The following is a 16487-nucleotide window of genomic DNA, read 5'->3' as shown; positions in this document are numbered from 1 at the left end:
TAATATTTTAAAAGTTAATGAACATGTGATACTATCAAATTATAACCATTTAGAAAAAATATTATATAATTTTGTTTTAAATTATCAAAATAATATTTTAAGTGAATATAAATTTAAGTGGAACGTGAAACTATGAAAATGATGATAATAATAATAATAAATGTAAAAAGAAAAGTAAAAGGTTGAGTTGAAACGTGGAAGATACGGAAAAAAGAAGAAAGTGCCGAGACTTTTCCGACGTCGTTTGGTCAATCCGGTCGGCGACGGGACGACCAAAATCAGAGCCTTCACCTTCTTCCATATTTAAACAAACTCCATTTCTGCTCTCTTCCCATTCTCCTTTCTCCATCCCTTCTTCCTCACAACTTCCCCTGTTTCCATTCCCCAGCCATGGCCTCCGACGGCTCCACCGCCGAATCTAACCTCGGAAATGCCAAGGCCATTCTCACCACCGTCGCTTCCTTTGCCGCCACCATCGTCCTTGCTCGCTCCATCGCCGACGACTTTTTCCCTTCCGATCTCCGTGAATATTTTTACGACAGAGCTCGAAGCATCTTCGGCCGATTCTCCTCCCAACTCACCATGGTCATCGGCGAAATGGACGGTTTCAGCCCCAACCAAATCTACGAAGCTGCCCATATCTATTTAGCCACCAAAATCCCCCCCTCAACTAAAATAGTCAAAGTCACAAAGCTCGAGAAGGAAGACAACATCACCACCGCCATGGAAAGCCACCAGGAAGTAATCGACACCTTCAACGGCGTTCAATTCAACTGGTTCTTCCTCTGTCAAGAAAACCGGCGGTGTGATTTCGACAACCCTCGTTCCTCCTACTCCACCATCGACCGATCCTTCAAGCTCTGTTTTCACTATAAACACAAAGAAATGGTCCTCAAATCGTATCTCCCCCATATTCTCCTCCAGGCCAAAGAATTGAAGCAGCAATCCAAAACCCTCAAGATTTTCGCCGCCGACTACCCAAATGTCGAATACGGCAGCATATCGGAGATGTGGATTCCGACGAATCTCGATCACCCGGCCACGTTCGAGAAGCTCGCAATGGACTCTGAAATCAAGGATTTCATTTTGAACGATCTTGAACGGTTTGTGAAGAGGAAGGAGTTTTACAGAAAGGTGGGTAAAGCTTGGAAGAGAGGGTATTTGCTGTACGGACCACCGGGAACAGGGAAATCGAGCTTAATCGCATCAATGGCGAATTACCTGAAATTCGATGTTTATGATTTGGAATTAACGGCGCTGGAATCCAATTCAGGTCTTAAGAAATTACTTATGGGTATTTCGAATCGTTCGATTTTAGTGGTGGAGGATATTGATTGTTCGATTCAGTTTCATGATCGGATGTCGGAAACGGAAGAAGATGATAAAACATCGTCGCCGCCGAGAAGAAAACAGGTGACGTTGTCGGGTTTGTTGAATTTCATCGACGGGTTGTGGTCGAGCTGTGGCGACGAGAGGATTATAATATTCACGACGAACCATAAAGAGAAGCTGGATCCGGCGTTACTCCGGCCGGGAAGAATGGATGTTCATGTTCACATGTCGTATTGCAGCCCTTGTGGATTTAGGGTTTTGGCTTCCAATTATCTTGGAATTGAGAACCATAAATTGTTTGGGGAAATTGAGGAACGGATTTCGAGTACCAAAGTGACTCCGGCGGAGGTGGCGGAGCAGCTGCTGAAGAACGACGACGGTGACAGAGCATTGTCGGAATTGATTGAATTTCTTGAAGCGAAAAAGAGGGAAAATGAAGAATCCGAGGCTAAAATCCGTCAAGCTGAACTGGAAGCCGTAGAAAAGGAGAAGAAAGCGGAAAAGAAAGGAGAAGAAAATGGCACCGTCTCTCCATTATCACAGACTACCACTCTTTCTTCTGATCCCTCACCGGCGTGACGACGACGAAAAGAGCATTTTTACTAATTTACCCCTCCCTACAAAACAAAATAATTCTAATATATTTTTATTTGTTTCCACATCCATCCTACAATCTAATTCAATTAATACATTTAATATGTAAAACAAATAAATATTTTAATTCATGACACACTGAAGAAAATGAAATCAGTTGTTAAAGTAATTTAAAGTGATTGTATTTCAACTTTTTATTTATTAAATTACATTTATATAGGGACTAATTACGGTATACATAGTTGCTAATTATGGTAGTATGAACGTAAGATAATATATATATTTTTTGTAAGATATATTTAGAAAAGGTAGTAAATGAAGCATTTATGTTTTTTCAAAAAAATAATTAAGTTTCTTTGTAATTTTATATAATTTAGGTTGCATGTAAAATCATTCAAACTATTGCTTGGTGATTCGAATTTCAAACAAGTGATTCGAATTTCAAACAAGTGTTTTTGCGTTAAGATATTCGATCAACACAACAAAGTAATCTGAATCTTACTTCCCTTGCAGTGATTCTCGTATCCTTTAGAGTGGTACATTGTTTAAATTAAAATTAATATATATTTTCTTTTAATTAAAAAATGATGTGGTTAAAGAAGGAGACTTGATCCAGTCAATCTCGGCGACCCAAAGTCGTAACTTGGTGACCAAGTCGACTGTCTCACTCATCAATGTCTCAATTTAATATTTTATTTTATTGTTTATATTATTTAAATTAATATTTAATTCGTCAGTCTTTTTAAAAATTATATTTCATTCTTTCTATTATAAAATCAAATTACTACGATTTAAATATGATTTTTTTAATCAAGCTATTCATTTATTTAATTTAATAATACTTCTAAAATATTCAAATCAAAATATAGTATGATTTAATCTTGTTTCCATTTATTTCAATTTAATAATATTTTTTTATTTATTTATATTGTTTGTAAATAATCTATGAACAAATTAAAATTATCGAAAAACTTAAATACTTATTTATTTTATGTTTATATTTTGACTGCGATTATGGGTCGATTCACTTCATCTAAATTTTTTTGTCAATGAATAATTATTATTTATCTAATAAAAAATCATTTCTTAAAAGATTTCGAAAAACTTTATAATAATATAATGTCATAAAAAAAATTATAATAATTTACGTGTCAATAATATTTAAAAGTTAAATTATAGAAAATAAGGTTCTTAAAATCATAGGTTAAAATTTTATATAAATAGAGTGTAAAATTACATTATTTAATATTAATATTTGTATTAATTAAATTTTAATTTAATTTTTATTCATATTATATTAAAAAATTTAAATTTAATTTGTAAAACATTTTAATAATTATTGAAGAAATAAATTATATAGAATTATATAAAATTTGAATGTTAAATATCTATTATTCAAATTATATAAACTTATTTATATTATTATAAAACTTACAATTTTTTTCTTTTTTATTCCTCCAAACATGGATTTATTTATAAGACTCTCCCCATTTTTAGATATCATTTTCAATTTTTTTTTAATTTATTTTATAATGTTTTTAAAAAGGTATTTTTGAAATATGTATGAACATCACTAAAAACACTAAAAATATTTTTGACATTGTTAAAAAAGTTTTAAAATATTAATAAAACTTATTTTGAAATCTTTTAAACAATTCAAAAATATTTTTAAAACAAATATTATTAATTTCCATCCTAAATTAACAATAAACTTATTTTTATTAATAGTTTCTGTAAAATTCTAAAATTATTTATGAGATTTTATCCATTTTTTTAAACCATAAATTTTAATTTAAAATTTAAACTCTAAAAAAACACATTAAAATCGATAATAGATTTTAATTTAACCTTAATAAAACAAAGGTTTTTTTAAACGGTATTTTAACTAACTAATATGAATTTAATCTGGTTATTATTTTTAAAATTTAATTAAATGTAAATACAATAAACTATTAAACTAACACATTTGATTAATTATACTTACGATAGTTATAAATATACGGATTAAATTTAGATATTTACAAATATAAAAAGTAAAATAAAATGATATTTTTTTTACCTTGTATACCAAATTTACCCTATTTTAAATATAGTTGGTATAATATAAAATAATAAATAAAAAAAATAGGGAAATAGTGCTTTTTGTTGGAAAAATAAAAAGGTAGCGGTTTTTAATGGCTGTAAAAGGCAGGAATTTTGGATCAAATAAAAAAGGACAAAATTTGTTTCATAAAAAATTACCGCTCAGTAAACGTGAGGGGATGCTTTTAAATGGTAAGGAATCTTTTTCAATCACCACAAAAAGACAAAATTTGTTTCATAAAAAATCAAGGCAGTTTTAACAACTTTTTCTTTTCCCTTTTCCCTTTTATATCTCTATTATTTTATTTTGTTTGAGTTATTTATTAATATAAACAATTTAATTCTATCGTATCAATTTTTATTATACATTCCATAAATTCGATAATAATTAGTCGAACTACTTTCAATCACGGAACCATATTAACTTCAATTGTAACGTATAAACAAACCGACACGAATAAACAGAATTTATTAGTCAATATAATGATTAGCCGAACCACTTTTGATCCCGACAAACTAAGAAACGTATAAATCTATACGAAAATATAACGTATAAACGACCCATTTATCTCCTAATTTAGTGTAATATTAGGGGTTTGGATGAAATATTAATATAAATTTAAATTTAGGGATAATAAATAATTTATAGTCAAAGGTATATTTTAGATAGACGTGTGAAGGGCGTGGTTTCAACGTCATATTAATTGCTTAAACCATAAGGTAATTGCAACCATTCTTGATCGCCAAGGAATACTAAGCCAACTCTCATTTATAAATACCTCCGCTGCCGATTACCCTATTCCTCATCCCTTATCATGTTGAATTTCAAGGAAATGGCCGTCCCCCAATCGGCCTCCGCCGTCTTCTCCGCCTACGCCTCCTTCGCCACCACCATGATGCTTGTTCGTTCTATAACCAGCGAGCTACTCCCACCCAAGATTATCTCCTTCTTCCATTCAATTTTCTTCTACTTTTTCGGCTCTGTTTCGTTTCAGGTCAAGATTATAATCGAAGAGAATTGTGGGTTTAGCCCTAACCAGATCTTCCAAGCGGCGGAGGTTTATCTCCGAACGAAAATCAGCCCCTCCACCGACACTCTCAAGGCCCACAAAACCCCTCGCCAGAAGAAAATCACGCTGTCCATCGATAAGGGTCAAGAAATCGTCGACCACTTCGACAATATTCGGCTCCAATGGCGATTTGTTTGTTCCCATGATGAACAAAATGGTGGGGGAAACAAAGAGAAGCGCCATTTTGAGCTGGTGTTCCCCAAGAAATTTAGGGACAGAGTCGTGGAGTCCTATTTGCCTTATGTGTTGAAGAGGGCTAAGGAGATTAAAGAAGAGGATAAAGTTGTTAAGATCTTTAGCCAGGAATGTCAGTATGATGAGGACGGCGGGAGCGGGAATTGGGGGTCTATTAATCTAGACCATCCCTCCACGTTCGAGACGCTCGCCATGGACCCTGACTTGAAACAATCCATTATCGACGATTTGGATCGGTTCGTTAATCGCCGGGAGTTTTACAAAAAAGTGGGGAAGGCTTGGAAGAGAGGCTATTTGTTGTATGGTCCTCCTGGTACAGGGAAATCGAGCTTAATTGCCGCCATGGCTAACTACCTCAAGTTTGATATCTACGATTTGGACCTCTCTTACATTTACAGCAATGGTGATCTGAGAAGGGTTTTGTTATCCACCACGAATCGGTCGATTGTGGTGATTGAGGATATCGATTGTAGCGTGGAAATACAGAATCGGGAGAACGAAGAACAATATGATCAATCCAACGGGAAGGTTTGTATCTTTGTTTTTTTTCGTTTTGTAATTGGGAATTGAATGGAGAATTGAAATGGGTTTTTTGATTTGCAGTTTACTTTATCGGGGATGTTGAATTTCATTGACGGATTATGGTCGAGTTGTGGGGATGAAAGAATCATTATCTTCACGACGAATCATAAGGAACGATTGGATCCAGCTCTGCTTCGGCCAGGTCGAATGGATGTTCATATAAACATGTCGTATTGTACTCCTCATGGGTTCAGGGTGTTGGTGTCGAATTACCTCGGCGAGGAAGCGGATAAGCATCAATTGTGCAGAGAAATTGAAGAGCTAATCGGAGAAATGGAAGTGTCTCCGGCGGAGATTGCGGAGGCGCTGATGAAGAACGACGACGCCGATGTTGTTCTCCAAAGACTTGTTGAGTTTCTGAAATGTAAGAGGGAAGAACAGAGGAAGAAGGAGGAGGAGACGGCGGCGAGTGAGAAGAATGAAGGGGAGGAGGGAGAGGAAGAGGAAGAAGAAGAAGAAGAACCCACAAGAAAGAGACACAAAAGGGGTGTAAGGTTAAGAATTGGGCGTGGGCGTGGGCGTGGGCGTGGGCGTGGGCCAGGATTGATGTGAAAGGGGATTGCATTAGCCATTGACGGAAACAGAGGAAGCCCTGTTTACTGTGGAAGGGTTGGTTCGGTGGCGGAGGCCGAGTTGACTCGGTGGGGCTGAGTTGAGTGATTTGAGGAATTGCCTGTTTTTGTTTGTTTTATTATTTACAGACACAGGATTTGCAGAAGAGGAGGCGATGTTTTTTTTTTTTTTTTTCTCAGGAAGAAGATGAGTGAGTGACAGTGACAGCTAAGAATGGTTTTAAGAAGATGATCCAAAAATGCACGTTTTCGACGTGACATATTTCATTTTATGGTTCTTTTTTTGTTAAAAAAAGAAAAAGAAAAGAAAAAAACAACTTCGTGGAAGAAAATCATTGCTTAATCCTTATATTCCGATTCGCTTCATTTTCCTACACAAACTCGCTAGAATAGATATTCCTTCAATCCTCCCCAGCGGGAGGCCCGCACGACAGGCTATTAGCTCAGTGGTAGAGCGCGCCCCTGATAATTGCGTCGTTGTGCCTGGGCTGTGAGGGCTCTCAGCCACATGGATAGTTCAATGTGCTCATCAGCGCCTGACCCTGAGATGTGGATCATCCAAGGCACATTAGCATGGCGTACTTCTCCTGTTTGAACCGGGGTTTGAAACCAAACTTCTCCTCAGGAGGATAGATGGGTCGATTCAGGTGAGATCCAATGTAGATCCAACTTTCTATTCACTCGTGGGATCCGGGCGGTCCGGGGGGGACCACCTCGGCTCCTCTCTTCTCGAGAATCCATACATCCCTTATCAGTATATGGACAGCTATCTCTCGAGCACAGGTTTAGGTTCGGCCTCAATGGGAAAATAAAACGGAGCACCTAACAACGTATCTTCACAGACCAAGAACTACGAGATCGCCCCTTTCATTCTGGGGTGACGGAGGGATCGTACCATTCGAGCCTTTTTTTTTCATTCTGGGGTGAAAATTATCTTTTTAAAGTTGGAGGGTATTATATTTTTTAAATTTTTAACAATATAGTTAATAGGTGAATGAAAAAAAAAAAATTATTAACAACCTCATAAAAAGGTAAAAAAAAGTTCTAAAAATATATTTATGATTAATCTATGAATAGAAACCATTTAAAAAAAATTAAAGTGTTTATAAGTATTCTAGAAGTATTAATGAATCTTTTAAAAACTCAACAAAAATTAAGGTTATTCTTTAAATAAAGTATTTTTATAAGGTTGGTATAGAGAGTAAGGGTATATATATATATATAATATCTCGAACATTGAAGATTATTTTTAATTATTTTTGCCCCAACAAGGAATTTTGGTCATTTAAATTGCTTCACTTTGAGTGCAAAATTACTTAATATGTTTAAAATATAATTCATTTTTTTTTCTTTAGATTTTACTAGTTTAGTTTTTTTTTTTTTTTTTTTTTTTTTTTTTTTTTTTTTTTTTTTTTTTTTTTTTTGATAAACAAAATCTTTGAGAAATAATAAAAGTTAGACATTGATTTGAGGATTAATAACAAAGAAGAGCATGTTTTAGTAAATAAGTGACATTAAAACCAACAAAATTAGAAATTGATTTGAGAAATAATAAACCAACATGAGCATGTTTCAGTAACAAGTGGCTTGCTATCTTGGTGCACAAGCTTGCAGAGTGGAAGGTAGAGATATAAATTGTGGCGTTCATCGGCATCCCTCGGCCACCCTGCGGAATTCCGATGCTTAATTGGCCCTAGCCATGTTCAGTTTCAAGGATATGCCTCCGTCCGCATCTTCCCTGTTCGCGGCCTATGCCTCCTTCGCCACTTCCATGATGATGATGATCCGTTCCATAACCAACGACCTTCTTCCTCCCAAACTCGTCTCCTTCATCTCCTCCATTTTCAACTATTTTTTCACACCTAAATCCTCTCCTCACACCACCCTTGTCATCAAGAATAAGACTAACTACGCCAAAAACCAGGTCTTCGATGCTGCCGAGATCTACCTCCGTACCAAAATCAGCCCCTCAATGGACCGCCTCGAGGCCTCCAAAACTCCCAGGCAGCACAGAGTTTCCCTCTCCATGGATAAGGATCAGGAAATTGTGGATCAATTTCAAGACATTCATCTCAAATGGCGCTTTGTCGCCGAGAAAAAGAAGGAAGATCGTCAGCATATCGAGGAGAAAAGCCAGCTTGTTTTCCATAAGAAATTCGTGGATAAAGTCGTGGATTTCTATTTGCCTTACATCTTACGGAGAGCCAAGGAGATCAAAGCCACGGAGAATGTTTCCGAACTCTGTAGCCAAAATTTACCGTACAGTGATGATTCTGGTGAAGATAGATGTCGAGGGCATTGGGGATCCATCGGTCTGGGACATCCGGCGACGTTCGATACTCTGGCGATGGATCCTGATTTGAAGAAGATGATAATCGATGAATTGGATAGATTCTTGAAGCGGAAGGAATTTTATCGCAAGGTTGGAAAGGCTTGGAAGAGAGGCTACTTGTTGTACGGTCCACCTGGTACGGGGAAATCGAGCTTAGTCGCCGCCATGGCTAATTACCTCAAGTTTGATATCTACGGTTAGACGAACACTACTCTCCACAATGGTATGATATTGTCCACTTTGACTCTCATTCCCTAAACCTATCATCATTCCCTAAATTAGCCAGACGTGGGACTTTCATCATCCAACATCTACGATTTAGATCTCACAGATATCTGCAGCAATAGCGACCTGAGAAGATCGTTACTCTCCACTTCTAATCGCTCGATTTTGGTGATTGAGGATATCGATTGCAGCGTTAATTTGCAGAATCGGGCCAATAGCGATGACGAAAGTGAAAATAACGACGATTACAGAAGCAAGGTAGGGTTTCCCCCATTTTCCCCCTTCCGAATTAGTCTGAATAATCGAAATTGAAATTTGTGTGATGAATTGCAGTTGATGCTGTCTGGTATGCTTAATTTCATGGATGGATTGTGGTCGAGCTGCGGCGATGAGAGGATCATCGTCCTCACGACGAATCACAAGGACCGATTGGATGCAGCGCTGTTGCGACCTGGTCGAATGGACGTCCATATAAACTTGAGCTACTGCACCTCAAAGGCGTTCGAGACTTTAGTCACCAATTACCTCGGCGGCGGAGCTATTCATCACCCGCTGTACGAAGAAATCGAAGCGCTGGTCGAGCACGCCAATGTGACTCCGGCGGAGGTTGCGGAAGAACTGATGAAGGACGACGACATTGACATCCTGATGGAAGGTTTAGCCAAGTTTGTGAAGCGAAAGAGAGAGGAACAGAATGATGGAAATATGGCGGCGGAGGAAGAGGTCAATGAGATAGTGGAAGAACGGTGAAGAGAAGAAAAGGCGGCGGCGGAGTTAGAAGGTACGGAAGAGGACTTGGAATTGGAAATGGAGATCGTCGGTGGCCGTCGTCGAAGAAAATGGAAGTCTACCAAGGCGAAGAAAAGAACAGAGAATTTTGATGGAAGTTAGAGCATCGGAGAAAAAAAAAAATAATAATTTAAGAATAATTCCGAGAGTTTATTTTTATTTAATTTTTATATAGATTGGTATATTGTACGACAGGACCAAATAGTATGATATTTGTTTAATTAGTTTAATTTTAATTCTACTAATTGAGCAATGTTTTTTATAATTTAGTTTTTTCTCTCTCTCTCTTAAAACTCATTTTTCACACATGATGGAAACAACGTTTGCTCGTGTGGGCCTTATTTTTGTAAGCCCAAGCAAGAATCGATGCAAGCTACAAAAAATGGAACCGAATCGAGTTGGTTAGATCCTTCGATATAAAAGAAGGTAATCGATTCATCTGTAGATTTGACTCTTAATTAACTGCCCCACACGAAAATTGAATTAAGCAATTTGATGACAAATGTCATGGAATTGTAACCTCGTTGTCGGATATGATTATAAATGTAAGATGACTGTGAAAAAGAACGGAGTAGAGAGACTAAAAAACAATTTCATTGGTAACGTTTATTTTTTTATTTTTAGAGACTTAATTAAACTAAAAAATTAAAAATATGACCAAAAATAATTATAATAATATATATGAGAGAACGTCAGCAATAAATAAATATTTAACTAACCATTCAATGGAATTTAATTACAAAAGTTATCTAATAAAATTTAATTTCAAACAATGTATTTGAAAGAATTTATCTATTTATATCTATAAATAAAATTAAAATTTCAAACACCTATCTTAAACTATTTAAATTGCATCAAGAAGCCACGTGGCGGAAAGAGAAAGCGAGCGTAAGGAATAAAAATAGAGGCGCACGCAGGAGATTCATTTAGCGGGAAACAAGAAGGGAGACGTTAGGGTAGTTGGGTATAGACGGTAATGAAGTATAGTTGAGGCCTGGGGTTTCGCGGGTTTCGCTTCTCCGGAATCAGAAATCTCTGAGAATTGGAGGCGGTAACATTTCGATGGATATCCATCCATAGCTGAATGGATCGACCACCAAACACCGAATCTTTTTCTATCAACAACTTTACCATCTTTCTCTCTCTTCTAATCCTCCTTTTCTTATGCTCTGTAATCGTGTAACCTTCTTGTCTCTCCACCATTTTCTTACAACCTCTCTCGTTTTTTTCCCCTCAATATAATCGCCCCTCGCTGCCTACTTCGATTTCCTGCCCCTCACGTTTCACCTTCTTGTAATTTCTCTGTTCTTTTCTTTTTCTCCGATTTCTTTTTCTCTTGCTAGCGTTTGATCTTGGTAGGTTTGCCCACCTGAGGGAGCTCGTTTTCCTATTACGTGAATGTGTTTTGATATGCATTTTAGTTTATTGTGGTTAATGTCTGGCATTTGCGTATAGAATTTTGGCCGATTAGGTTGAAGATTGGAAATTTTTGAGTGGGATTTTCTTTTTATTGACTTATTTTTTGGGGTTTTGAAGATATTTGTATTTATTGGGGATTTTCTTTTAATGATCGTCTTTTTCCAGGCCGGGCATTAGGAGAAGAATCGAAATATGAGTGCTTGATTCATCTCTTTAATGCGTAACCTGTTTCAATTAACAAACCCAAAAACACGCCATCATGTCCGGACCGATATTTTCCAAACCAGGTATGCTTGTAATCCATTCTGTTGCATTCGTTCTTCCATTATTGAATCTTTCCCTTTTTCTGATATTCTCTCCTCGTTTGTTTTTCATTATTGTTTGTTCGATTACGAATCCTTCCCTTGTTTCGTTTATGGATCTTTCGGTTTTGCAAGAATGTTCAAATGTGTTCAAGTAATCGAATGAAAATGGTTAAATTGAATGACAGTCACATAGACTAAATAGTGTAAGATGTTTGCGGCAAGAGATTGTTGGAGCTGAACACAAATTCAAAACATGGATAACTAATATAATCAATCGTTCCTTTATTTACCTAAAGTTTGACAAGTTATTTTAAATTTGTACTTGTTGAAGGGTCTGATCTTGAGAGCTCTGAGGATGAGAGGAATACATCCATTGGATCCTTCAAGCAGAAGGCAGCCCTTGCCTCCTCCAAGTTCAGGCATTCTATGACACGAAGGGGTAGGAGAAGTAGTAGAGTCACATCTATGAGAATTGAAGATGTGCATGACACAGAGGAGCTGCGGGCTGTCGATTCCTTTCGCCAAGCATTGATTTTGGAGGAGTTACTATCTTGCAAGCATGATGACTATCACATGATGCTCAGGTTTTCTTTTCTCTTATCCTTCTATAACTCCATGTTTTATCACCGGTCCATGTTGAGGATTGTTGGGGGGAGTCCATATTGGCTAATTTAGAGGTTGATTATGAATTTATAAGTAAGGAATACATCTCCCTTGGGAAGCCCTAAGCAAAGCCACGAGAGTTTATGCTCAAAGTGAACAATATCATACCATTTTGAATAGCTGTGGTTCCTAACATCGTATTATAGCCCACAATCTATGATCCTAATATACTTCTTGTAACAGAGGGCAGCCCTTAACTCCCCTTTCTTCATTCTCTTACAACTATATACTCTCTTGATTGAGATCTGTCCCAATTTTCAAGATTAATCTTCCACAGAATAGGGCAACCACCACTATTGAACAAGTATATGATTTTTTTTAAAGAAATTTCTTTTCAGTTTTTATGTTACAGTCTCACAACATTTCATTGGACATAGATTCTTGAAGGCCAGGAAGTTTGATATTGAGAAAACAAAGCAAATGTGGACTGACATGCTCCAATGGCGTAAAGAATTTGGTGCTGACACCATAATGGAGGTATTAGATGTAGAAATATTTGCTTAGGTTCTACAAATTCTCTGCATCTTTCCCCTGTAAACCAAGTCCCAAATTTTGAACTCCCCAATTGAACTAACTGACATTTCTTCTTTTTCCCCCACTCTTAAGAATTTTGTATTCGAGGAGCTTGATCAAGTCTTAGATTATTATCCTCAAGGGAATCATGGTGTAGATAAGGAAGGAAGGCCAGTATATATTGAGAAATTGGGCATGGTGGATCCCACCAAGTTGATGCAAGTCACTGATATTGAACGCTATCTGAAATACCATGTACGAGAGTTTGAGAGGACATTCGCGGTAAAGTTTCCTGCCTGTTCAATAGCTTCCAAGAGGCACATTGATCAAAGTACAACAATCTTGGACGTTCAGGGAGTGGTAAGTATGTCAATAGTAATATTTATTACTGGGGAATAATTAGTTGCAGACAAATGTTTTATGCAAGAATCATAGAGATTTATCTTCGCGGTATATTGATATTGATGTGCACTGACTTGGAGAACTAGCTGATTTAAAAAAGTTTGAGTCCTTTGTGTTTCAAATTCTTTCTTCCTTTCCCTTTTCCAATTTCTCGGTGCAGCTTTCAAACTATAACTGATTTGACAGGGACTTAAAAGCTTCAACAAGACTGCTCGGGAACTCATCTCCCGCCTTCAGAAAATTGATAGCGAGAACTATCCGGAGGTACTGTGGAATATTTGGTTTTCAGTTCTATGGAATGTTCATTTTACTCTAAACTGCGTCCTATACTGAACCCAAAAAGTGATCAAATGTGAATGCAGACCTTAAATCGTATGTTCATCATTAATGCTGGTTCCGGATTTAGAATGCTGTGGAACACAGTAAAATCTTTTCTAGATCCTAAAACCACTGCAAAGATCCATGTAAATATGCTTCTCTGATCTCATCTTTGCCATAGTAAATTGTAGCAGATGTAATTAATTAGTAAACTTGCCAGGTTCTTGGAAATAAATACCAAAGCAAATTGCTGGAAATTATTGATTCCAGGTATGTTACTGAAGAGACAGTAAACTTTCACGTATCATATAAACTTCATGTATCGTATAAATTTGGAAATGTTCATGCAAAGTTTTGCCCTCCTTTTGTGGTGTCATGTTGCACCAGTGAATTGCCAGAGTTTCTTGGAGGCACCTGTACCTGTGCTGATCAAGGAGGGTGCATGCGTTCTGATAAAGGTCCATGGAAGGACCCAAATATATTGAAGGTCCCAATTTTTATCTCCAATTGTGATAGTTTCCATCTTTGGTTACAAGTTCAGCTGACTTTTACAATTACTTGGCTGTTTTAAATAATTGATGAACTCGCAGATGGTCAGCAATGGAACCCATAAATGTTCAGTGATATCTAGGGACAACGAGGTTTTTTTTTCTTTTCTTGAGCTTAGCCTTCATCCTTCTGGTTTCTTGTTTTGAGTTTCCATTTTTTATTCTATTCATATGATCTCTTTTAATATTATGAGCTAGCATTTTGGTTCTTTCCGATTGATAAATTTTTTTGCATTTGTTATGTTTAATCGACTGGTGCAACAGGAAGCACTTCCTGATTTTAAGGATGTTTGCTCCATCTCCTCCAAACATCCTTTTAATCACGTTCAGCGTCCACTCCTGTCTCCTCTCCATGAGGTAAGTGAGCAAGAATTCAAGATTTGTTAGTTGAAATTTAATTTGCTTCACATCGATGAGTTCAATATTAATGGTTCTCAGTCTAAGCAGTAAGAAACCAATATCTTTTAGAATTACAAGCAACCATTAACTGTAATAGCCTAAGCCCACCGCTAGCAAATATTGTCCACTTCGATCCTTTACATATCGCCGTCAGCCTCACGGTTTTAGAACGCGCTACTAGGGAGAGGTTTCTACACCCTAATAAGAAATGCTTCGTTCCCCTCTCCGACCGATGTGGGATCTCACAATCCACCCCCTCTTGGGGACCCAACGTCCTCGCTAGCACACCGTTTGGTGTCTAGCTCTGATACCATTTGTAACAGCCCAAGCTCACCGCTAACGACCGCTTCGACTCATTATGTATCACCGTCAGCCTCACGGTTTTAGAACGCGTCTACTAAGGACATGTTTCTACACTTTATAAGGAATGTTTCGTTCTCCTCTCCAATCGACGTGACATCTCACATTAACTCTATAAAACCTCGATTTAGCATCTGTTCCTATGCGTTGAGTTGATTCTTGCATGTCACTGAAGATTTTAAACTGGAGTAGTAATTTCCAGTTGCAGCCTGTGCCTGTACTAGTAGAATTTGTTCTCTAGAGACGGCTTGTTTTGGGATTCTTAGCTAGCATAAATTTGCAGAACTGTTGGTCTGTGTATACATATATGCAAACTGTTTTCTATATTTCGGGAAGTGTTGGATCAATTTCTTACCTCTAATGAAATATCGCTAACTATATTTCTGAAGTCTAGCTGATACAAAAAAAAAACATGATAGGTTTCAATTACCAAGAATATTCGTGTGGCATACAATGAGGATTGTGTCCCCGTGGTTGATAAAACAGTGGATTTTGCATGGAAAAATGTGTCAAAAAAGAGCATGCCAGCCTCATCCAACGGTATATTATCTTTTTCTGATAGCTCTTTTTTAATTTATTCTTTTTAGTTATGCAATTTCATCTTTATACTGTAGAACGATTAAAACTTCTTTTTCTCCCAAAAGGGATGGAAATATTGGCAATATTTTGTTATTTCGTATCTCTATTTCTACCAAGTTAATTTGGTCGTTTTTTTCTTGGTATGTGCGTGTGCGCGCTGGCAGCAATGGATTTTGATATGGCTAGTTCAGGCGAGGTCCCTGGGGGTCTTAAATCAAAGATTTTGGCTAGTGTTTTGGCCTTCATCGTGGGAATTTCTGCTACGGTGAGGTTGGCTCGCACCATGCCTAACAAGCTGACCAATGCCTCCATATACTCCAAACCATTTTACTATGTCGACGACTCTAACATGCTCAAGGGTCAGCCACCTTTATTTGAACCCTTGCCTGATTACATGTCAACCGTAAAACGCATGGCTAAATTGGAAGAGAGAGTCAATAACTTGTGCTCTAAACCTGCTGACCTGCCTCGCGAGAAAGAGGAACTACTCAATGCTGTAACAAGCCGTGTTGAAGCCCTTGAACAGGATCTTCTCGCAACCAAAAAGGTACCTCTATTGCTCAGCGATCACTGGTCTTTTATAAGCCGTTTGAGTAGTTCTGATCAGTAGTTTTTGCATATAGGTTCTGGAGGAAACACTAGCTAGACAAGAAGAGATTTTTGCTTATATTGAGAAGAGGAAGAAAAAGAAGAAACTGGTAATAATCTACTTTGACAAACCATATCATAAGCCAAGATGGTAATGTTTTTATGCATGGGCACTAGAATTTTAGTGAACTGACTTGCTTGAATTTGACTGGGATTGACTGTATGTATTGCAGTTATCGTTCCCCTGGTGATGGGATGAAAATGATCAGCCACGAGGCGTGGGGCGATCGCCTTGAACATCCATCTCTGCACTATGTGTTAGAATCAGAGATCTGGTGAAGTCATTTTAATTTATGTACACATTATTTACTTATAACGTAAAATTAAGTCCTAGGTAACAAGAAGAAATCCCATTATCCTTAAATGTGATGGGTGATGTAAATTAATAAAGTTTCTGCAAGAAATGAAATTGAACACGTACGTTGTACAAATCAAAATGATTTGAAAATTGGAAAATACAACCAAAAGCTTATTTGTGGATCTCACTCCACCAAACAACATTATTGACCTTCTTCTTTTTGAACTGAACTGGAACACAGCTATACAAGAAGCACAACCAA

At 37.1% G+C, this 16487-nt stretch overlaps 4 protein-coding genes across 4 annotated transcripts; all 4 read left to right on the top strand.

Moving 5' to 3' along the window:
- Positions 1 to 249: 249 nt before the first annotated feature.
- LOC111497441 (AAA-ATPase At3g50940-like) lies at positions 250 to 2053 on the top strand. The gene has a single exon (XM_023148224.1). The coding sequence runs from the start codon at positions 391 to 393 to the stop codon at positions 1909 to 1911; it is 1521 nt and encodes a 506-aa protein (XP_023003992.1). The 5' UTR covers positions 250 to 390; the 3' UTR covers positions 1912 to 2053.
- Positions 2054 to 4695: 2642 nt separating this feature from the next.
- On the top strand, positions 4696 to 6687 carry LOC111497117 (AAA-ATPase At2g18193-like). The gene is made up of 3 exons (XM_023147781.1): positions 4696 to 5801; positions 5877 to 6578; positions 6620 to 6687. The coding sequence occupies exons 1-2, from the start codon at positions 4824 to 4826 to the stop codon at positions 6405 to 6407; spliced, it is 1509 nt and encodes a 502-aa protein (XP_023003549.1). The 5' UTR covers positions 4696 to 4823; the 3' UTR covers positions 6408 to 6578; positions 6620 to 6687.
- A 1411-nt stretch (positions 6688 to 8098) lies between these two features.
- LOC111497272 (AAA-ATPase At2g18193-like) lies at positions 8099 to 9967 on the top strand. Its single transcript, XM_023148029.1, has 3 exons — positions 8099 to 8948; positions 9069 to 9242; positions 9318 to 9967. Exons 1-3 carry the CDS (start codon positions 8127 to 8129, stop codon positions 9732 to 9734), a joined length of 1413 nt encoding a protein of 470 aa, XP_023003797.1. The 5' UTR covers positions 8099 to 8126; the 3' UTR covers positions 9735 to 9967.
- Positions 9968 to 10755: 788 nt separating this feature from the next.
- LOC111497307 (phosphatidylinositol/phosphatidylcholine transfer protein SFH12-like) lies at positions 10756 to 16341 on the top strand. The gene is made up of 15 exons (XM_023148073.1): positions 10756 to 11066; positions 11358 to 11479; positions 11829 to 12081; positions 12538 to 12637; positions 12767 to 13033; positions 13262 to 13339; positions 13438 to 13539; positions 13614 to 13663; positions 13781 to 13880; positions 13984 to 14034; positions 14206 to 14298; positions 15120 to 15240; positions 15444 to 15826; positions 15903 to 15977; positions 16101 to 16341. The coding sequence occupies exons 2-15, from the start codon at positions 11452 to 11454 to the stop codon at positions 16116 to 16118; spliced, it is 1719 nt and encodes a 572-aa protein (XP_023003841.1). The 5' UTR covers positions 10756 to 11066; positions 11358 to 11451; the 3' UTR covers positions 16119 to 16341.
- Positions 16342 to 16487: the final 146 nt, after the last annotated feature.

The sequence above is a fragment of the Cucurbita maxima genome, unplaced genomic scaffold (assembly GCF_002738345.1).
Source record: "Cucurbita maxima cultivar Rimu unplaced genomic scaffold, Cmax_1.0 Cma_Scf00023, whole genome shotgun sequence".
Classification (NCBI taxonomy): domain Eukaryota; kingdom Viridiplantae; phylum Streptophyta; class Magnoliopsida; order Cucurbitales; family Cucurbitaceae; genus Cucurbita; species Cucurbita maxima.
This window is presented reverse-complemented; position numbering and strand designations above follow the sequence as displayed.

Coding starts and splice junctions, on each gene's coding strand:
- LOC111497117 (XM_023147781.1), top strand. CDS start 4,824: ATGTTGAATTTCAAGGAAATGGCCGTCCCCCAATCGGCCTCCGCCGTC. Junction 5,802..5,876: donor ATGATCAATCCAACGGGAAG/GTTTGTATCTTT, acceptor TTTGATTTGCAG/TTTACTTTATCGGGGATGTT.
- LOC111497272 (XM_023148029.1), top strand. CDS start 8,127: ATGTTCAGTTTCAAGGATATGCCTCCGTCCGCATCTTCCCTGTTCGCG. Junction 8,949..9,068: donor CTAATTACCTCAAGTTTGAT/ATCTACGGTTAG, acceptor TCATCATCCAAC/ATCTACGATTTAGATCTCAC. Junction 9,243..9,317: donor ACGACGATTACAGAAGCAAG/GTAGGGTTTCCC, acceptor GATGAATTGCAG/TTGATGCTGTCTGGTATGCT.
- LOC111497307 (XM_023148073.1), top strand. CDS start 11,452: ATGTCCGGACCGATATTTTCCAAACCAG. Junction 13,881..13,983: donor AGGACCCAAATATATTGAAG/GTCCCAATTTTT, acceptor ATGAACTCGCAG/ATGGTCAGCAATGGAACCCA. Junction 15,827..15,902: donor ATCTTCTCGCAACCAAAAAG/GTACCTCTATTG, acceptor TTTTGCATATAG/GTTCTGGAGGAAACACTAGC.
- LOC111497441 (XM_023148224.1), top strand. CDS start 391: ATGGCCTCCGACGGCTCCACCGCCGAATCTAACCTCGGAAATGCCAAG.